The sequence below is a fragment of the Pollicipes pollicipes genome, unplaced genomic scaffold, assembly GCF_011947565.3.
Source record: "Pollicipes pollicipes isolate AB1234 unplaced genomic scaffold, Ppol_2.1 Scaffold_6686;HRSCAF=7923_pilon_pilon_pilon, whole genome shotgun sequence".
Classification (NCBI taxonomy): domain Eukaryota; kingdom Metazoa; phylum Arthropoda; class Thecostraca; order Pollicipedomorpha; family Pollicipedidae; genus Pollicipes; species Pollicipes pollicipes.
Genome location: NW_023596921.1, coordinates 28,914,619 through 28,936,313, shown reverse-complemented (window position 1 = coordinate 28,936,313; position 21,695 = coordinate 28,914,619). Strand labels below are relative to the sequence as shown.

The window sequence follows — 21,695 nt, the reverse complement described above, 5'->3', positions numbered from 1 at the left end:
GAAGTAACGATGAAGTCGTTTAAAAATGGGTCTGTTTGAATAACGCATTCCTCAGTACCTCAGTACCATCGATCACAAAGCAGCAAAAGCAACGACAAATTTATTACTAGGTAGCCGGACGAGGAAGAACAAGGACTTTGTGTGAGTGTCAGTCACGTCATTCCCCAGTGAGGGCGGTGTAATGGCGGCCAGGGCCTCAGAGGGGCGACAACTTCTGCGCCAGCGTCCAGAGCGAGCCGGCGCTGACAGGCTCGCCGCTGCTGCAAATGCCAGGCAGCCAGCAGAGCACGCCGTACACCATGCTAGCCAGCCACAGCTGGGCCGTCTCCCAGAGGCCGGGCTCTGCGCCGCGTGTCAGGCCGAGCGCGGCCAGCAGGGTGACCGGCAGCCGGAGCAGGCCGACCAGCGCCTCGGCCGGCCACCGCTCGGTCAGCGCTAGCCAGAGCGAGCAGCCAAGCAGCGCGCCACCGCCGACCAGCAGCAGCCAGGTGCGCTTGCCCTGTAGCCAGCTCCAGCGGCTGGGGGACGAGCCAGCGTCGGCCGGCTGCTGAGCGCCCACGTTGGCACGCGCCAGCAGCAGGGCTATGTCTGCCTCGTCTCCACACGACTCCATGTCTTTGAGGTCGTACATGTCTCCGTGGCCGTGTTTTGCATCACGGAAGTGAGAGTTCTTGTCAATGCTCTGAAACGGTAGAGAAGTAATACCAGACATTCTTGTTTGAAGATGAACCAGAGGTCATGTTTGAAGATGAGCCAGAGGTAAAAAAGTGGTAAGAAATCTCCTGCTAGTCGTCAGAGAGCAATTACAAGCAAGACAGTCCTTGCACAGCCCGGCCAACACACTGAACGTTACCTGGAGATCTCCATATGGAAGAATTATTGATGAGCAGTTTAGCTCGAGTCATACGTATCTCAAAATGTGCGTGATTGCTCCAGATGAAGAAACTGAGGTAGAGGAAAGGGGATTATATCACAACGTTCTGCCTTCGTGCACTTTCACATGTCTTAAAGGGAGTGCACTACATTTGAAGATATTGAAGGAAGCATCAGACTTGATGAAACAAGCTCATTTATAACTATTGGCATATTTTCGAAGTGGAAAAGACCGCTCTTGACGGCATAATTCTTTAGTTAAGATGCTCCTAAATGCGTCATGGTTTGATTATGTCGTCGTACCACGTACAACATTGATCGAGAGCCAATTGACGGTCGTCATATCTGGAAATCGCGCTCACGGACACCGCATATGAACGCCTCGACAATTATATTTTTTCACCTTGATCGCCGCATCGGTTATGAAATGGCAGAGCATGAGTGACGTTATTATGGCGTCATGGATGCCAAGGTGTCTGAAATACTCGCCCCGATATACCTTTTACCATTTTCGTGGACTTGTAGTTCAGAAATTACAGGGGGTTAGGTCTAAGAAGGAAAGGGTTATGAACAGCACCAAAAGGTCTTCCAGGTGGCTATTCCAGTTCAAAACTCCCTAAAAATGAGGAGCACTCCCTTCTAGCACATCCTTTCTTTTCTTGTCAAAATTTTTAGATGTAAAAGTGTACAAATGTGTGAAATTTATCTTATCACTCTTGCAGAGGTCATACGGCCTTCAATACGTTAGTTTATTCCGGTGATGCTTAGAGCCACCTGTGATGTCGTCAGCTACGTGCTGATGTCTACTCAACATGTCCTCATTGAGGCTGATCACGACCATCCATGGTACCACGAATGTCCAAGGCAGGTCCGTTAAGGACCACGTTTGACCCCCAGGCGGTCACGGCTAGGTGGTAGAAAGACCTCGGGTGTTGCTGGGTTAATTACGTTATGCGCCGTATTTTCTGGTTTGAATAAAGACATTCAGTGATATTACGCACCTTGAAAATATGTGATGGCAACATTTCCCAGCAGTATAGGCACGAGTGTCGATTTGTATTCTTTTGTGAAGACATTCACCGTCCCAATGTTGAGTCGGCCCTCCCCAATGTTGGCTTCATCCCCAATGTTTTTGGCTGAAATACTACAAAGACGTGGGTAAAAGATGATCAAAACACAAACACTATTTTCTTTTATCTTTCTGCGTAGGGGCGTCCCGTACCACTCTCATAACAAAGGTCATGGCCGGTCCCTCCACAAGATAAAATCATAACAGCAAAGGGAATAAACAATGCAATAAACTTCACATGACTAGCGCTATAAGACACGCAATGGCTTGTGAGTTTTAAGTGAAAAGCTCTGGAATATAGGGATGACCTAAGCCCATCGCCAACTCCGTCCCGTCCCCCACAACCAAACTGTGTGCCGCCTCCCATGACCGCCAAAGAAGAGCGCCATCGGCGCCCTAAGGTGGCCTCTAAAGTCGGCCTTCACGTGCCGATCGGAAGAGACGCAGGCGTCCAGTGCCTGCCCCCCTGCATCCAACCCTGCATGACTTCCATACTGCTTAATTTAAAACCTTTATAAGCTGCTGCAAAGATTGAAAACATATATTGTGTTTGATCAAATTAAAGCGGGCTAAATCTGATGAGAAAAATGGGGAGGGGGTAGGTTGTCGGGCCTTCGGCTCGACCCTTCCCCAATAATTTGCAAAAATTTACACCACTGAGTATAGGGAGAGGATCGCCACAAACTACCGCGCATCAAAACGTAGTGGTCCTGGTTTAAGCCGTTACTGACACATCACGCGGTGAGCCAGACAATTGGCAAGCTTATGAATTGCCCTCGAAAAGCGCATAGCCGTCCTGCACGCAGGGACGCTTGTGTGGAAGTACGAGTGCATGCTGTTGTCCCAATCGAATAATTTTTGTCCCGTGTTGCCACGACCCCTGCTGCATGGGTCGTGGCAACTGTGCACTCTGGTAACCGTGTCTGCACGGCGCGCTCGTCAGCAGCGGCCGAGCGCACAGCCACACGCTTGTATAATTATGTCCGCCGCACGGGGGACCTTCGGCAGAAATACGCGACTGTACGGCTAATTGACAGTCAGAGGCAGGCCGGCAAACGGGCGCGGCTTTTCCACCAACGGGAGTCGCTCATTTGAAACGGGCTTTTTAAGGCTATTGTAGGCCAACTTTGCGTAACACGCAAATGTTTTAACTGAATGTTGTTAACCGTGAGTTTTACACCTGCAACTTGTACGTATACATCTCGCTCGGTCTAGGCGACATCCTGTCGCATTCGAGATCTGTTTCAAAAATACACGAATGGGGTCTCTTGATCGACTACTGACCTCACTATGGGTCGAAAAATTTTGGACTGCATGAGTGGGCTCGTAGAAGGTACACGCGCCTACGTCGTGTGGTTGATTTCATTGACATGAATCCTGAAAAGCGCCCGTGAACCGCGCGCTTCGTAGTTTTTGCATGTGCGCACGTGCTCCGCACAAACGCACTGACGCGCGCTGTTGCCGGCGCGGTTGTCCGTTCGCTGCCGAGTGGACATGTCCTGATCCATTTTCACTACGGTCCCCGGTCGCCAAGGAAGAAGCCCGGTTGTTGCCCACCACTCGTCAATTTCTAGCAATTTACGAATTTCGCTTTCTTCATGTGCAGCCAACGGGGCACGTCTGCGCGAGACACGAGCGGCGCATCACGCTGAGCGGCGTCGCATTTTACCATGGCGCCTTGTGTTAACAGCCTAAGAGGTCATGACCTAAAGCTGCAAAAACGCGCGCATCTTAACATATGTTTTAAAACCGGCTGCAACCGTCGGCGGATTTCTTCGTAAGTCATGAAAATCCGCAATAACTTTGCATACTAGAGGCATGAATAGATGTCCCGTTGCGAATTCGAGCAAGTGACGTCCAAGTCTCAGACGTTGCCGACTAGCGAAAGCTGTACCCGCTGGTCCACCAGCGGGTACAGAAGCTGACGCAAATCTTTGTGAGACCATTTCCATGCAGCTTCATTGTACAGCAGCTCACGGAACTCAATCACAGTGTGCCTTCCTGGCATGCCCCACTGCACGTTCAGTGCAATTAGATATCTCTTAATGTCAGACGCTAAGAACGAGATACGCCTTGCGTGATATCCTTATAAGAGTATGTCGTGGCTGAATTTATGCGGGAGTTATCTTGCTCTGCAAGAGATGAATATATACTACAACGTACAATGCGTTTTGCAGTAAGACCAAACTACCTCGAATAACTGTTCACTTACAATGTGTATCTTTCTATGAAGAGTTACTGCGTACCTATACTGCTTCGTACAATGGTCAGGAATATTCATGTTCCAATTCATGTTTTTCATGTAATTCATGCTAGTCATGCTTTTCCACAACGTCGTTTTGCTTTGGAAAGCCGCGAGCACAGGATTTTTGTAAGGACGGGCTGTTCCTGTGGGGCTTTCTACACGGCGCAATCATTAGAACACCTCATCTCCACCTCACATCCACCACACCACAAATCCTCATAATTCTTTGAGGCTTCGTGGAATTGGATCATGATATGCTGAAGCAGTAAGCAGCGTAAATTAGACGGCTCAGTGGAGATTCATGTCATATACTTTTTCTGATTCCTGGGGTCCCACATTTGCTTTTGCGCTAACTCATTGAGTGCGTTCGGGTTGGGGACATGCACTTTATGCTGAGCTCCTGTAGTCCTTGGCGCACAAAGCTCATGTGCTACTTTAAACAACTAATGCTTTACATAATGTTCTTATTCACAAACCTTTCTTTGGATAGATTTTGCTTCAGGTCGTCCATGATTCTGAAGATTGCCATCATGGAGTTCATGATTTTGCCCATTTTGTCGGCCCAGGCCAGCTGGTCACGGGCGCTCTCTGCGTTGCACGCCACTTGAACACACGCCGTGAGTGTCTTGTGCATGACCTTCGACTTCCAAAAGAGGTCACCAGCCGCCGCCTCCTTGCGCTTAGGATCCTGCATTGTTTGGTACGCCTGCAATGTCAGAAAAGCTCCGCATGAGTTGAGAAGTCCCATGGTAAGTCATTCAAACCTGGCCATTTGAGCACTCGTCCAGTCAGTTCGTCCTACATAGATGACCTTTATTGTGCGCTTCAGCATATTTGTGTGGCAGTGGCAGCCGTATCGCTGATGACGTACTAGTCTTTCAGCAGCCTGGCCCGGGGGAGACGGACCGCATGATTGCATTGCAGCGATGCCCAATAAAAGTGCTGCAGTGGGAGGTTGAAACTAGCGATTTGTGCAGTTTTCATTGGAAGCTTATTGTTTGCTCCTCAGCTTGGTTGTGCGTACCATGCACCATGAAAATACGGCCACAAGCATCAAGCCATTGGATAACATTTTCTGTGTGCATTGCAACAAGAGAATTGCAACAAGAAAAAAGCGCTTCGGAGAGAATGGTATGTCGTTGTTACTCACGGATGCTGGTAACGTAAATGAGAAGTTCAAGCTAACTGCTTTTGTACGTTTTCTCCTTACCTTAACAGAATGTAATCCTGCCAACAGTAATTTAATGAGTCACGTAACTATGATGAAACAAAACTGATGGTTCCTTAATGTTTCCAGGCGCGCAACAGTTTTGCTCATGATTACCAAAGGAAAGTTACTGCACAATCCATTTCACAATCACTTGCATCCATAGTTTGAACGAACATTGCAAACACAAATGTGTGTACTTGAATGTAACTGTAATTAATGACAGTTACATTCGTGTACATATTAATACACCTAGGAGCTATGTGATGCAAACTTTACCTCAAATGCACCTTTAGCTTGCTTCATTAGCTCATCTGCATTTCTCAGAGCATCTTCCAATGCCGCCTGTGATTGTCCGGCTTCTTGTTGAAGCTTCTTTCTGCGCCAGGGAGAAACGCAATTGAGCAGCTCCTTATACATCATTTCCGTCTCAATTCCGTTGGATTCGAGCTCGTCTTTCCGAACAATAAGACTTCCAAGCGCTTCCTTCGTTTTTTCGTGGAGTTCCTCATTTGCCTTATCGTGGTCTGTGGGTTCGCCCATCTCTTCTCGAGGAGATCTGCTGTCTATCACAGATGACCGTGAGTGACTCCTTGAAGATCTTGCATCACTGCGCAGCGATCTGTGCGACCGTGGGTTGTCACCACTGACAGAAATCTGCTCTGGAATTGGACTAAGATATTCGGCTGAGCGACCCCCGCTATTTCGCCGTTGCCTCGTAGTGCTCATCGTTAAAATCGTTTCATTTACACATCCTACAGGCGAATTTGGTGAACTCGTAATATTATTTGTTGTCGGTAAATTGTATGCACTAAACACACTCAATGGCGAACCGTGCAGGCCTTGATTTTTGGTTCATCCTCGCGCAGTTAACAATTCAGAAACTGAAGTCCTCACGTGAGTGTTAAATAAAAGCAATTCACAGAAGAGGAAACTATTATGCTGTTATTTCATTAGGTACCTGCCTGAGCACCTATGGCATGAGACACTCAGCATGATAGTACTGAGTGTCTTGTGTCGCTCAGACTTCATATTTTGGCAGAACAATTTGTGCATAGTGTTGTGCATGAAATGCTGGATGTACTGATGATGTCATGATACATAGCGCAACATAGATAAGGCAGTAGTATCCGCCTTGCTCCTCGGAGAAAACCAGGAGAATGGAATATAGTTGGGATGATATTTCGGCAACGTGCCTTTATCGAAACAATAGCAAGAGTTTCGCTGTTGTTTCGATCAAGGCCTGTTGCCGAAATATCAACCCAACTATATTTCCATTCTCCTGGTTGTCTACGGGGAATAAAGCCAACATTTCTGTATTATCCATGTGAATAATCTTCCTCGTTTTTTTTGATCTCATAATGCCAATTTCATTTTGAATTCTTTCATAGAGCATCCCTACCTAAGTTCACCATGTGCACATTTACAAACCTCACACGAAATGCGATTCATCACGCTGTACGTTAGAACTTTCATATCATATATTAGCGATATGGAGCTCACTTCATATCACTTTCAGACACTGTGTTTGCCAAGCACCCCATGCAAGTGTCTTACACACGTTGCGAACAATTAGTCCTTTTGTACAATGATGCGTGTATCATTTGTCAAAGCGTAGCTGCGTTTTACATCCATATCACAAATATGCCTAACCGCCAAACTGCATCTTTATCACGAAACTGCTACCGAGTGCTAGCTAGCGGGCACTCGACAGCAGTTTCGTGTGAGGTGATGACACTCAATGTTCTTAATGACACACAAAATACGGGACATTTTGCGACGGAATTTTAACCCCGCCGTGTTTTTGGTATGTGTAACTTAAGCAATGTATGCTTAACCAGTCACGCCCAAGCACATACAATGACTTTAGTAACATGGATTTAATGTGATGGACTGATTGCAGAAATGCATTATTTTCCAAGTTTCCCGCAACCAGATTAGAAATCCTTGCACATTGTAAATCCTTTTGAAAGTAATTTCAATAATTGTAAAATTATCTGCTCATAATTGTGTGGCATAAAATCGAGCACTTCTATTGTCTTTAACACTTGGTCCGCGAGAGATGTGCTTCAGACACCCCACCCACCCACTCTCCCCGCCCCCCCCCCCCCAACTGCTTTTTTTAAATACCTTCAGAACGGTTTTGAGCACGTGGGGGAAATTTCAAGAACCTGAGTATGCATCGCTTTTATGCACGTCGTAAAAATCCTAAGTTTTCGACCTTGATGGCTCATGATCTATACTTCCCTCCTTGAGGTCATGTCAGTGACATTTTACTCAAAAGCGAAAGTCGGCCCTCATTTCTCGCAGGAAATGCCCTCAAAGAGGTTTTTTAGACTCATCCTCTGTACGCCACTCTGAAACGTATTACTATCGTTCTGGCTGCCTTTGGAAGCCCAGGCCATCCAAGGTCAAGCTAGGCCAAACATTGACATTGGTAACCAGATGAAGGCTTTCGGAAATGAAGTCATTTAAACCTAAATTACAAATATTTTTCATATTTGAAGGCTCTTCTGATTCGCTTCACCTATTTGACATGGCATGACATGACATATTGCAGCCACATCTGCCGATTTCCAAAAGTGTCTATCTGGCAGAGTTTTTTTCAGCTATTCGATAGCGTAGGTTCAGGCTGCATCAGACCAACCCAGGTCAGTTCACATTCAACATTGCATGTTTTGCATTGCATTTTTTCATTGCAGCATTTCCCCATCCGATGCATTCTGAAGAGAGCTTTCCATGCCGTTTTCTGCGTGACTCTACCTCACTTATTTTTTTAGATCTTAGGGACCTCTGAGCCCTCCCCTTGTAAGGCAGTCGAAAAAGACTTTTTATAAATAGTGCAAATTGCTTGCATTCAAACTATGCAGTGGCCCATTAAGGCCAGATAGTCAAATTCCTGGCACTTTCTGTTTATTTTAGCGGCTACCACGGAGAACCCTGCATAAATTTTTGGGAGAAAACATCATGCTGCCCTATTTCTTTTCATGTTCTCACCCTCCATCTGTTAAGAAACACTAACTTTATGGAACACGGTATGACAAGGGCATGCCATATCACGTAAAAACGGAGGCGGGTGGGCAGGCCCACCGTGCGGTGTCGCACATTTTTTCAGCGCTTTACCTCCGGAGTTCCGCTCTTTGCCAGCCACGTCTTTGATCTCTCTCTCTCTCTCTCTCTCTCTCTCTCTCTCTCTCTCTCTCTCTCTCTCTCTCTCTCTCTCTCTCTCTCTCTCTCTCTCTCTCTCTCTCTCTCTCTCTCTCTCTCTCTCTCTCTCTCTCTCTCTCTCGCTCTCTCTCTCTCTCTTTGTGTGTGTTTGTTGGTGCGTGCGTGTGTGTGTGTGTTGTGTGTGTGTGGTGTGTGTGTGTGTGTGTGTGTGTGTGTGTGTGTGTGTGTGTGTGTGTGTGTGTGTGTGTGTGTGTGTGTGTGTGTGTGTGTGTGTGTTCGTGCGTGCGTGCGTGTGTACGTGTGTGTACCTGAGGTGTGTTCTGTATGCAGTGCCTTCGACGTATTCCCGTGTGATCGTTGTTACGAGTGTCCTCTCTAATATGCCTCTCCTCTAAACCTCATCGACTCCACATCCTGAATATCCATTTTATGTTGGAGATTGTTTTAAACTTCAATATATACATACATACATCGATACACTCTGTCCCAGTAGAATGGTACCGTTGCAGCAAATGCCACCAAATCTTGGCTGACACGGTTGCGTCATGGTGGATCCATGCCGCCCAGTTCGTGGTTGCATGACATTATTATGTCCGGCTGGACGACGAGCATCTTATTTTTTTGTTTCGTTTTTTCTTACTGTAACTTCTCTGCCTCCTGCTGCACGTGGGCGACGCTTGCACAGCTTGACAGCATCCTCGTGACTATATTTCCCCTAAACGAGTACGGAAGATAACTTTGCAAATGCAGTGTTCCACGGTTGTCATACAGGTATGTACTAGCCCGCGCACTCAGTCATCTTTAGTTCGGTATCGGCGTCTTGCAAAAACTATGGTTAAGATTTCATCGTTTTTCTTCGAAGCGCTGTCATGGATTTCCGAACCTCATGTTTGCTGCCGCGTGGTAGACACCACGCGCGCACGCGATGATCACAGGCACCACAGTGAAACCTAAGCTTGATTTCGGGCTGGCACCCAGATACCCCCGGGTTTCTCCTCAGCGAAAGAACGTGCTGATACCTGAGTTCGATGTGCCTTTGAAATCCCAAAGTTCAGGTGTGGGGCATGGGATACCATGCGTGCCGCCCTACTACGGTTGCCGGAGGCCGAGGACGAATACCGTATGCCGTGACTGGCCCCTCCTGCGCAGTAACGCGCGCCAGTCATTACGCCAAATGGATTGACCCAGCTCTCGCAGCTGTGAGGACAAAACAAAAACGGAGGGAATGGCATCACAGCTACGTATTCACGACGGTCGACGGGGGGCGAGGTGGCGGCGGTGTGCCAGAGATCGATAGCAGGCGGCCGTGGTCACCAGGGCAGGTCAGTCGGGCGCCGACCAGGTGCCGGCCACACGGCAGGCGGGGCGAGCACTGCACGGCACGGCACGGCCCGGCACGTGTCCGGCGTCGGTTCGGTTCCAAGCCATAAGCTACCGCAGGTAGCAGGTAGTAGGCAGCACCAACGATAGCGAGGCACCAACAAGACGTTAAGGTGAGGACAACTGTGCGTACATACGCTGTGCTTACCCCGAAATTGCCACCCCGAAACATCAATATATTTTATAATAGATACCAATGCTTGCTTATCAACACCGTTTGACTTGCAGAATATATCATGTTAGCCGTTTTTACGATGAATTAATATCCTGAAAAGCCTTTTAAAGGTTCTTGATTTTTTAACGTTTAATTACGCACTAACACTTTGGAATGGAAGAGTTTGTTTGCACGTGGTTTCATTGGCACTTAATAGCCACAACAAACTTGTTGATCTTAGAATATATTTATCACAAAAACGAGCTTTTTACAGACACTTGTGCTGATGGTGGCTTTTACACTTTAAGTGCACTTGAATTCTGGCATAATGCTAGGCATGCCAACAGCGTGAAACTTTTATTTTTGATGAGCCAATGCATAGCCTTTTTACTAACCTGTCGATCATCCCAAACTGTCTGGAAGTGGGGACGATAACCCAGTTACGGGGAATCGGGTGCATAGGATTAGGCTTATGTTATCCGGCACAGGGCAAGGGAATTATATTTAAGATAATCATGCCCTCATATATTTATGTATTTCGACGGCACCCAGGCAGGCACAGCAGTGCACACAGCACAGGAAATCAACTGTTGATCAATGTTCACCGCCGCAGCAGAAGATCCTTTAGCGCAGACGAAACAGGGGAATTGGTTCGACTGGCCGGCTGCGAAAAGGAAGATGGGTGGAGCCGTATGTGGAGTAAAAAAAAAACACACAGAATCTCCGCTATCTGATTCAAGCTCAACACGGTCTTGTTCAGAAATGTTTGCCCTAATTTGAGGGTAAAGTTGCATTTATATCAAGGCGTCGAAAACAGAACTCCGCCTTTTGACGCAGATCCAACGCCACCTTGTTGATGTATGTTATGATATTCTAGAAGTCCTAAATAAAAAGCAGGATCCTGCGCATGGGGATAAGTAACCACACCGTTTTGCCAAATGGTGTGGTTTGCCAAAGTTTCCCCGTTTCTATGAAATAAGATGATCCTGTATTGTGTAGAACTTCGAAGAGCAGCGAGATATGATCAGGGAACGAGTCGTTTAGAGAAAACGCAAGGCAATATGTACCTGTACAGTTGATGTGAGGCCGGCGAGATCGACGCTAGACTGGACGTAAAAAGAATTATGAAATCGTATCCGAGACTGCGCGCCGATGACAACTGTACCTGCCATGCCCTCTATAAAGAAAAATGTGTGAGCCCGGTATGTCGGATGAGAGACATGCTAGTATTTTTTTCTTTTAAGCGTGTATTGGTGAAATGCTAGCCCATCAGCGGTCCCAAGTCTGCGTTACCAGGCATCCAAAGCACTTTGATGTGTTTGGGGGTGTAAGTGATGTGATGATGTTCCAGATGTCGGTCATGAGTGGGTGTAATGTGTTGGGTTACATGCTGAGATCATGTAAAACGGAAAGAGAATCCCTGCAGATGATGGCTTGCTTGGTGTTGGAGAGCTTCCAATGTTAGAGTTGGAGAGCTGCAACGAGACTGGCCATCAGTTCAGCAGTTTAAACGCAGTGTGTGCATGGAAGGCAGCTCCAGTTTTATCGCCCTGCCTGGAGCCGTCTGTGTATTATAACTGGCGTAGCGGACGGCGTGGCCACATTGTGCCTGTGCGAGACTGCCCACAATAGTTAATTGTGGCACGCCTGCGCGCCACATGGTTATGTTCATGATGTTTGCATGGGCGGATTCAAGAAGGGGAGGGGGCGCAAAAGAGCCACACCCCCTCTCCAAAGGCCGCGAAACCATTACCTGCTCGCTCAAACAGCCGGACGTATGCTGTTATGTGCGTGCACCATCATGTCTCCCGCGACTAATTGCATAGGTTTTGCTGCTGTTGAGGCAGTCAGCTATGTCAACAGCCAGCACATACTCGAAGCTTACGAATTTGGTGAGCTTTACATCAATGGCTCATTGTTGGTGGATGGTTCAAGGGAGTCTTTCACATTTGTATGGGGTTTTGAGCAGAAATAGCCGTTTTGACGACCATTCATTGCAGTCCACAGCCCTTCCCTCTTTAAGACCTAAACCCATCTAGTTTCTGAACCACACATCCGCAAAAAATTGCAAATTAATTAGGAGAGACTTTCAAGACCACCCAGGCATCCGTGGCGCCATTATAACATCATTCAAATCTTGTCATTCGATTGGTCAAGCGGCAATCAAGGCCAAGGCGAACACAATTGTCGAGTCGTTTATATTTGGTGTCATATCTGACGGCCGTTATATATGGCTCCAGGTATATGGCTCTATGTATAACGGCTGTCAATGGGCCCTCAATCAATGTTGCGCAAGGTACGATGACGAGATGAAACAATACGCTTTGAGAAGCCTGTTTACTTGAAAGAGACATCGTGTCATCTAAAGCAGTCTTTTTCACTTAAAAGCATACCCATAGTTATAAGTGAGCTTATTTCAGCATATCTGATACTGGCTTCAATACTTTCAAATGTGTCACATTCTCTTGACCCCGCTATAACACTGACATTTCGAGAGGTGACTTGGCCCGCTATTTTGTCGGCTGAGTCCCTCAGTGAGCCGCTATCTTTATCATTACACCCATTCTATCCGTTACTGGTCCTGCTCCCGGCACACGGCAGTTCCACGTGCGACTTGTGACCTGAGCCCAAGGCACCACTCTGGGGTCGTGTCATATATATATATATATATATATATATATATATATATATATATATACTGAGTGTGACTGTGTGTAGGTATGAGAGCTACTTGATCTTTTAAATGTCAGCATACAAGAGCGGTATAGCCCTCCCAAAACCAAAGTCTATATCCGCCCCTGGATGCTTGGATGCTGGTAAAAATTGTAACGGCTTATGTGCATATTACTTTTTTCTGTGTTGCACCGTCTATGTCTGTATTGTTCTTATCTGGCAAAGCCAGCTGTTTTTCTGAAGCTATTCATTCTCTCAAGCCTCATTTCTTTAATATCTCGGTTGGGCCTCATGTCCTATGTTACTTAAGACGAAAGTCAAAGTGCAATAAAAGAATCACCTAGTTCGTGTGAGTGTCCACCGGCGTCTGGCATGACCTAAACTGTCCTTGTAAGCATGGTGGTATGGATGCTGCTGGGCCATCCAGATTCAGGGAGACGTCTCTGGACGAGTCTGGTAAGGGTTAGGATGATACATCCAGGCCTACGTCACTGCCTCTGAAAGAAGTTAGTACTTTAAATTCCTACTGCTTTTCTGAAACAGATGACGACCTGGATACTATCCTTTCCAGAATGTGCGCAACAAATGGATCAATTGAGGAACACTCTGAATTGTAGGCATATTTACTTAGAAAGCTGCTCAATCCCGGGATTACGCGATATCCCGGGATTGAACCTCTCAAAATATAAGGCTCACTGATCTGATGATAAAATCTGATGGATTTGGAAATAAGAAAGCGTAGGTTTGGGGATATATGCTCACTGGGAGGCAACTGGTCGAACGCAGAACATTTTCCCCTGTATTTAACAGGTTAAAAAGGACCTATACTATGGGCATCATGCCTGCACTGGCAGGGTGGAGATAGATCGTCGAGTCGAGTGCGACCGGTGTCCGAGTCCTGCCAGAATCGCATCATCCGCGGATGCGATTCTGGTTGGCTGGCCTGTAGCGGGGCGTGCCACTGCGCGGTGTCTCCTTAGCGGTACGTGCTTCATGCTGCAGGTTCTTTAGCCTTTTTGATTTTTTAATAAAAACTATTTGTTCCAAATTACCGATTGTGACAATTACAACCCTAGCTGCAGTCTGGATTGGGGCAATCAGTCATTTTTGTGCGGATGCATGCGAAACGAAGTCACATTTCCGCGACACACAACAATCTTTAATTCAGTGGGATTCATTTTCGCCGCGGCTCTTTCTGGAATGTCCTCGTCTTCGGAGCGGACGGCCAGTCATTAGCTGACCAGAAATCGTTTTCATAGAACCGGAGCGAACACCCCTGCACATTGCGTCGTGTATGACTCCAATGACTCAGCGCTCAGCCCATCCGCTGCTGGAAGTGTCCAAGTCGAGTAGCGGACGGTAGCGCTGCACCTCGGGCTGTGGCCCTTCTGGCTGGTCAGCTGGCCAAGCAATGATGCGGTGGGGCGCGGTGGCCTGTTTCGTGGCAGCGACCCTTGGCGTGCCATCCGAGACTGATGCGTGACTTGCAAGTCACGCATCAGCGTGTTAAAAAGGTCGTGTCAAGTCACTAACTGCACGTATGCAGTTGGTATGCTGGTACATGCCCTTTATCGTCTTGAGCTCTCGTCATTTCACGTGCGTGGTGCCTTGCATGACTTGGTCCCACATGACCAACTTCGCAAACATGAAATGAGGAGTAGGCAGATGGTACATGCTGACGTATCACAAAATGCCTCCGTAACAAAATGTATCGGCTTTTTTAGTAGGTATGACGGCACACAACGAGTTTTCCGTGTTCATCCCGCTTTTAGTGTAATTAAGATTAGTTGTCAAACTGGGTGCCTATTTAGCAATGTTTGTATGCAGAGGACCTGCATTATTAGTATTGCTCGCGCAGAAGACTTGAAGTGCAAATACGAATACCCACAACATAAGCCAGATCAGTCTGCTATTATGAATCGAAATACAGTGCTTTTAGCGTTACTTTGAAGCACAAATCGTTCAACACTTTGAAGTACAATTATACACCCGGTACAAAGTACGATGTACAATGAAATACACCCGGACTTTGAACTACAAACCACCTAACACCTGGGGTACCCATCTAGTCTTGAGTAATCTGCAGCATGCCAGGGGCGGCTGAACGCAGGACAACTGGTTTTGTCATAAGCCTGAGACTCAGTTGTCATCGTCATTAGAACTCGCCACCGAATGCGGGTGGGCCGGGCGTCTCATTCTCCCGCATTGTTGCCGTCCCCTTCTCCCGTCTATTTACTCTGGTCTTTTAACGCGCTTGTGGGCTACGCTGCACTGGACACGGAGCGCCGTTAATCACGCACCACAGAGCTCTGTCAGCGAGTCACCCCGTTGCTGACCATCGACCTGCCGTGCCGATCCGACGCCGCTAACCGTTGACCCGCGCCCCGGCCGATTGTGGCGCTATCGCCTCCACGTCGCGTTTCATCACCACGCTCGCGTATCGGCTCGCCTGTGCTCCAACATCACTATCTATTGATGCTGATAGCGGCGACGGCTGGGGGCCGGGGGTCAGAGGATACCAGTGACACTGGACTCCTCGAGCTGGCAGGCCCTGTATTGTGCGTTCGACGTCGCTGCCACGGGACCCGCCGCCGACGGCAGGCACGTCGCAGAGGGCTACAGCGGGCCTGTGGGGCGCAGCAAGGCATCATAAACTGGGTGAGTTCTTAAGTGCGCTATTAGGAGATATTTGATCTTCCCGGATATCTCCGTGACTCGCCACACTTTTTGGCTAATGAGGTGTCAACGCTTCACCTGGCACCACACCGTTACATGTCAGTGTGGATATATCACTAAATGTAGGCTTGAAGTAGCTTACGTTTTACCTTATTCACATAAGACACATTTTTGAGCTTATCTTTACATAGCACCCTGCCTTATTGACCCAATGTAATGCGCTTTATTAACCCAATATTCCCCTCTTGTTCATGTGCATTGGGGGAGGGGGCGGGCTCAGAACAGCACTGAGGGAGTTCAAGTCACCACTAGAGGCTTAAGAGCCCCCCCCCCCCCCCCCCCACTCCCCGAAAGTATACAAAGTGACAACCCTGAGTCTCACACCTGGAAGATCGCATCTCCCAGACTTTAACTGCTTCGCTTCTTATGCTCCATGCAGGCGACAGCGACACCGACAGGCCGGTCTTCGGTCTCTCCATAACCCCGGCCACCTCACGATGGGCACCCTCCTCGGTCATGTCCTGCCGGGCGTCGCCTTCCTGCTGACTGGTCTGTGGTGGACGTACAACATCTTCGAGCGCTACTTCCAGACGCGCCAGGCGCCTCGCCAGTTCCAGGCCAGCTTGTCCTTCCCCATTCGCAGAGGGTCTCGCGTCCCGTGGGACTGCCTCATTCTTCTCGGGCTCATGGTCGTCGGCATCATAGGTCAGTGACTGCTGAAAGCGAATGCGGGTGGATCATAAAACCGGTTGTGTTCACACCTCACAAGTCATTTTATTATTTTCTACTTTACTTAAAGCCCAGTTTGCGCCGCGGTCAGCGTAGCATGCCCGTAAGCGAAATCGAAAGCACGTCTGACACAAACGCGCTGCGGTTCGTGCTCCTGCCAGCAGTTTACGCATCGACTTTGGTGCGTCGTCAGCTCCGCACACATGGGCGTAAGCCGGCATGTCGGCGGCACGCTTGGCGTACCGCCCTTACGGCAGTTGACAACACCGTGCGCCACATGCCCCCGGGAGTATTAGTGGCTGGCTTTTAACGCTATAACTGGCGAGGCAGTCGCATTCACCATTCGCCATCGCCATTGTTCTTCGCGGGAGCCATGGCGCGGTTCTGTGGTGGCGGTCCCACTGAAAAGGGACTCGGCAAACACCAAAGAAAATAAGTTGCTCTTCGTTAGAGGGAGAACCACTGGCGACGGGTGAAGGGACGAAAATTTCACCATGTGCGACGGGCGTGTTCAATCGGTGATTTTGTGACCGTCAGGTGTGACGCACCAGGTGTGACTGTGACCGCATGGCGGGGCTGTTTCAGGCGAGATCGTCACCGGCTGGCGCGATGGTCGCCTGGTGGAGATGGGAAACGGGCAGCACGCCACCATGTACATGTGCTTCGCGCTGGCCGCTGCCGCCGAGGCGGCGCGCCGCACGGGCGTGGGGCTCGTGCCAGGCCTCGAGCATGCCGTCTGCGCCATGGCCTTCGTCGCCGAGGCGTTGCTGTTCGCATTCCACGGACACGGCACTTCCGACATGGAGATGTTGGTGAGCAAGCTCTCTGGTACCGGCAAGAAGTTATGGCCTGCAGCGCCTGAGTCAGACTGAGAGAGAACTGTGAGAGCTGCGAGTGAGACTGCTGCTGCTGCCTATAACCTTTGTTCGCACAGCTTTGATGCATGCGGTTGCTGTCGACCCGAAACTGCAGCGGTGATAGTAGCGCAGGCAGGGGAGGGCACAGGGGGCACGCCTCCCCCCTCCCCCCCCCCCCCCCCTGTCAGGTTCCGAGGGGCACTTTGGGCCTCTCGGAACCAACGGTAAATTGCTAGATTTGAAGGCCTAAAGAGCCCGAAAGGCATGCTGGAGGTCGCAATCAGGGACCCCAGCCCGCAGGGTCAGGCGACCCGATGCCAGCCAGAGAGCCCTGCGCGCTGATCAGGGACCTCCTCAGTCGATAAGGGCCTATGTGTCGGTCAGATACCACCAGCAACGCAAAGTCACCTTCATGGTGGCATGGGCGGGAGGGCCCATTTCCCAGGCAAGAACAGAGCCGGGGCCAATGACTGACATTGCTCGGGACCCCAGCGTTTGTCAGGGATCCACAGCCACTCAGTTTAGTTTATTGGCTATAAACTTAATGTAGCATTGATCTCGTGGTGGCGTCAGGCTTCTGTTCCACTTCTGAAAAAGAAGCCGGAGAGATGGAAAGATGTGTAATGTGTATATATATATATATATATATATATATATATATATATATATATGTATATATATATATATATAGGATATGAAAGTAGATTACGCCTTCATTAACAAATGACCCGTATGAAGAGATTTTTAATGCGAGCCCTGCGTTAACCCTGCGCCCCACTTGCCAAGGTCCTGGCTGCGAGCCTGGGTGGTGCCAACGGGGAAGCGGATGCGTCTCCATTGCTTTCAACAGATGGAGACCAGTCGCCCTCTACTTTGTCGAATTTTTCAGGCCACTTTTTGCATAACCTAATTGAGCAGCTGACATCCATCACTGAATCATGATGGCATGCATCATCCTCTGCGCATCACAGCAGAGGGTGCAAGATGCAAGGTACATGTTTTCGTGATAAACATAAGAACAAACATAAGAATTACTTACAATTAGGTGATCTCGTTAACATCGTACTAAACTGACTAAACGGTTGATTGATGGCTGCATCAATGGCAATATTGATGGCAGCATCGCAAGAGGTGGACTGCAAGCACGTGCACCAGAGTGCCGAGTGGAAAAGGATCTCTTCGTCTCCCGCGTGTCTTCCCTACCGTTTTCACCTAGTAGTGCTTGTTTGAGGCCCTTCCCTCGCTTGTGTATTCATATACATTGAGATATCCACACCGCACCATGCAGCGAAGGAATCGGCTCAATTCAAGACCAGCGGCGGCGAGACTCAGAGTGATCTGGTCCCATAAACCTGTAAAGTTTTTGTGATTCGTAGTTGAAGGAAGTTAATAAATTCAGTGCTACTTAGGTGAATCAAGTACGCATCATCGTAGACGATCATGGTAGTGCAAGCAAAAAGCAACAGCCTCGCTTCTTCATTGTGGTCGCAATGTTGGAATTAGCATGCCAACAATTTTAAATGATATGCAGCCCTCACAATCGACATGAAATGGGGCCTAGCTCGTCCCTTATGTCTATTGTGACTTTTAAACTGGAATTTGGAAGTCATCCTTATGTTCTCAAATCAGCTTTACTTATGGGTTGCGTGACTGTGCCTCCCGGTCTTTTGCAAGTTCCAAAGGAATGCCCTTGCTAACACAGCGCATTCACTGACACAGACCGGCAACATGTGAACATTATGGTCAAACGAGGAAAGTCCATCAAAACGTCAGGTGCAACGCACTTCCAAAACGGCATGATATTGCTGTTTCGTAAATGCATCATGCGCCAAAATTGGAATGGAATGATGTTTCCGTTATCCCAGTAATCTATTCCAGCGCTCAGCAGCTTTTCAGTAGGTCAGTGGTGGCAACATGCAGAAGAATCCAACCGAGGCCATTACGATACATAACCGATCAACTGCCCGACTGCGCGTCCCCTGTGCCCCATCCATGCGTCTGTAGTTCTTGGTGCGCACACATTCTACCATATCCTGAATCATTTTTTGGTGCTCACGATACAAAAGGAGTGAGGAGCAAGCACCGCTTTGATGTTGCTCAGCACAGTGTTCCGTTACGCATAACGCAGTGCATACTGCAGAGCGTACGTTCATTTCGTACGGCGTTATTTCATCATATGTTCTTCGTCACCGGCGCTTCACAAGGCCTTCAGCTGCTAAGGCTGTATGGTGTCGCCTGCCCCCTTCCCCCCCCCCCCTCCCTGGTTGGAAGGGTGGGCACTGGTGATGGCGATGTGGCGATCATCGTATGTTATATCTTCACTGAGTACACGACGTCCGTCGTGTATATAAATCACACACACAATCACATCATACCGGAAAGAGGCGCGATTATAGTGTCAGGAGCAGTTAGCCTTGCTGCACGGTCCTGATCATCACACGTGGGCACGGCAAATATTTGCTAGGCCGGAATACGCCGCGTCATTGTGCCATGGCAGAATGAGTCAACACTAGACTCACAGGTGGCAAGACGCCGTGACCACGAGTCTCAGGTCCACTATAGATGATGGTGCTCCCTCTGACAGTTCGCTACAGGCTAGAGTGCGATCTGGACCGCAGCGTACCGTGCGCGTTTTGTCAAAAGTGTGGCGTTTTGCCGTTTGGTGCGCATCGTTACGCCTACATATTCCGATAATGGTGGAATGTAAGCCTTCCTTTCACCGGAGGCTTCATCGAAACTGCACTCTTCGGTAACTTTCCACGTCCGCAAGGCCATAATCGTCACCGGCGCCTGGCCGGCGTCGGGAGCTCGCGGTGACGTCGGGTCGCTGTGGCCAGGTGCACCACCTGCTGCTGTACGTGGTGCTGGGCAGCGCGGCCGCCACGCTGGCCGAGCTGACCTGCCGGCGCAGCGTACTGCCGGCGCTGGCGCGCTGCTTCTTCACCCTGCTGCAGGGTACCTGGTTCATCCAGGTGGGGTTCATTCTGTTCCCACCGGCCGGCTGGCACGGCTGGGACGTCAACAGTTACAGACAGGTGAGCCCGCTACGGCACCGAGAGGCCTCGGAGGCGCGGCGCTGTCGCTCCCCCCCCCCCCCCCCCGGGAGCCGCGGACGCTACTGTCGAAAAATACACTACGGCGGGCGAAAATGACGTGTGTCACGATCACTCCCATGGCCATAAATGTTGATGTTTAGGAGCTTACTTTGTTGTGTTTTAAAGTTTATCGATCGATTGCTTAGGCTACTCAAAGCCACGTCTAAAAGCCTGGATTTTCTAGAACGACACAATACCTATGTTTTGTCTTTTGCATAGCTGTGCGCGTGCGCGTGTGTGTGTGTATGTTTGTATTATGACCCGTGATTAGTCTACCAAATCTGGTCCGGGAACGCCTGCTGGTTTCATCCGCCCTTCACATACTTCATGTAACATCTTTTTTTTGCAGCAAAAGCTGGCAACCGCAGCATTTGTTTGGCATTGGACCGGTGTGCTTGTTGCCATGGCGACCATCGGCACGCTGCTTCGATTGCGGACTCGCACCGGCGCCCCGGTGCGTATGGCCAGAGAGAGCGATGGACGCGGCACTCGGCCCGACTCGACCAAGCTGCTACTCTCGTCCGAGGACGAGCTGTGAGCCGGCCGGACACGCCTCGACCACCGGACTAGCTCGGCCGGATATGCCTTGTCCACCGGGCTGACTCGGCCAGACATGCCTCGGCCACCAAGCTGACTCGGCCAGACATGCCTCGGACACCAAGCTGACTCCGCCAGACATGCTTCGTCCACCGGGCTGGCTCGGCCAGACATGCCTCGGCCACCAAGCTGACTCGGCCGGACATGCCTCGGCCACCGGGCTGGCTCGGACAGACATGCTTTGTCCATCGGGCTGACTCGGCCAGACATGCCTCGGCCACCGAGCTGACTCAGCCGGACATGCCTGGGCCACCGGGCTGACTCGGCCGGACACAGCACCGACGCAGAGCAACAGTGAACGACATCCACTCACGGGGCGGACGAAGACGGCTGCTAAACGCTGCAGCACAGGACGAACGAGGCTCACGACTCACTTGACCTGCTTTCAAATAGACTCGCCTCGAAAATTCACAGGCTGAGCTCAGTGGTTACGCAGTAGCCACAGGGACAAGGCAGACATCTCGCTGTTCATCAGAAACTGTTCCGGTCTGCCTCTGCGGCAAATGCAACAGCGCTGCATTGTACAGCAATACTGTGTTGAAGGTCACCTGGACATCAAACGGCGGGGATCGCAGCTGTATAGGGCTGTGTAACCGACAGTGCTGGGACGCCCGGCTGTCCCAGGCGGCCGCGGCATGCACACCAGGTGGCCGGGTTAAAGCGAGTCAGTTTTGTTAGCCTGCACCGACCGAGGGGACCCAGGGGTCCACGCTTACACGTTTTGAGGTCGCCAGAGTCGTACGCCTTGTGAGACACGGTCGGCGTTGAGCTTGTTTTCTGTGTCTTCAGCTGAAAATGTTCAATAGCGTTGTAATGATCACGCGTTTGAAAGCCTTCGCATTTTTGTAAACGTTTGTTGATTGTCGTTGACAAGCAGGTGACATCCTGTTGATTTCTGTCCGCTGATGGCGCCCGCTCTGTCGGCCGTGCGCGCTCTCAGACCACACGTGCGTCATCTCGTCTCTCGAATGC

General features: G+C 49.6%; 2 protein-coding genes across 3 annotated transcripts; one reads left to right on the top strand and one right to left on the bottom strand.

Moving 5' to 3' along the window:
• Positions 1–178: 178 nt before the first annotated feature.
• LOC119108491 (uncharacterized) lies at positions 179–6,228 on the bottom strand. The gene is made up of 3 exons (XM_037232065.1): positions 5,674–6,228; positions 4,664–4,893; positions 179–682 (listed from the first exon to the last, which is right to left on the bottom strand). The coding sequence occupies exon 3, from the start codon at positions 629–631 to the stop codon at positions 197–199; it is 435 nt and encodes a 144-aa protein (XP_037087960.1). The 5' UTR covers positions 632–682; positions 4,664–4,893; positions 5,674–6,228; the 3' UTR covers positions 179–196.
• Positions 6,229–9,956: 3,728 nt separating this feature from the next.
• LOC119107842 (transmembrane protein 45B-like) lies at positions 9,957–20,782 on the top strand. Of its 2 annotated transcripts, XM_037231398.1 has the most exons (6): positions 9,957–10,055; positions 15,318–15,427; positions 15,885–16,150; positions 16,760–16,986; positions 19,869–20,066; positions 20,476–20,782. In XM_037231398.1, the coding sequence occupies exons 3-6, from the start codon at positions 15,943–15,945 to the stop codon at positions 20,662–20,664; spliced, it is 822 nt and encodes a 273-aa protein (XP_037087293.1). In that variant the 5' UTR covers positions 9,957–10,055; positions 15,318–15,427; positions 15,885–15,942; the 3' UTR covers positions 20,665–20,782. The 2 variants fall into 2 exon arrangements, with proteins under 2 accessions (XP_037087293.1, XP_037087294.1); XM_037231399.1 differs by lacking the exon at positions 9,957–10,055 and having other exon boundaries at positions 15,311–15,427.
• Positions 20,783–21,695: the final 913 nt, after the last annotated feature.

Bases quoted from the DNA above. Each gene is read 5' to 3' on its own strand.
- LOC119108491 (XM_037232065.1), bottom strand. From the start codon at position 631: ATGTACGACCTCAAAGACATGGAGTCGTGTGGAGACGAGGCAGACATA.
- LOC119107842 (XM_037231398.1), top strand. From the start codon at position 15,943: ATGGGCACCCTCCTCGGTCATGTCCTGCCGGGCGTCGCCTTCCTGCTG. The intron at 16,151-16,759 runs GTCAGTGACTGC...GGGCTGTTTCAG, and splicing joins CATGGTCGTCGGCATCATAG to GCGAGATCGTCACCGGCTGG. The intron at 16,987-19,868 runs GTGAGCAAGCTC...CGCTGTGGCCAG, and splicing joins CTTCCGACATGGAGATGTTG to GTGCACCACCTGCTGCTGTA.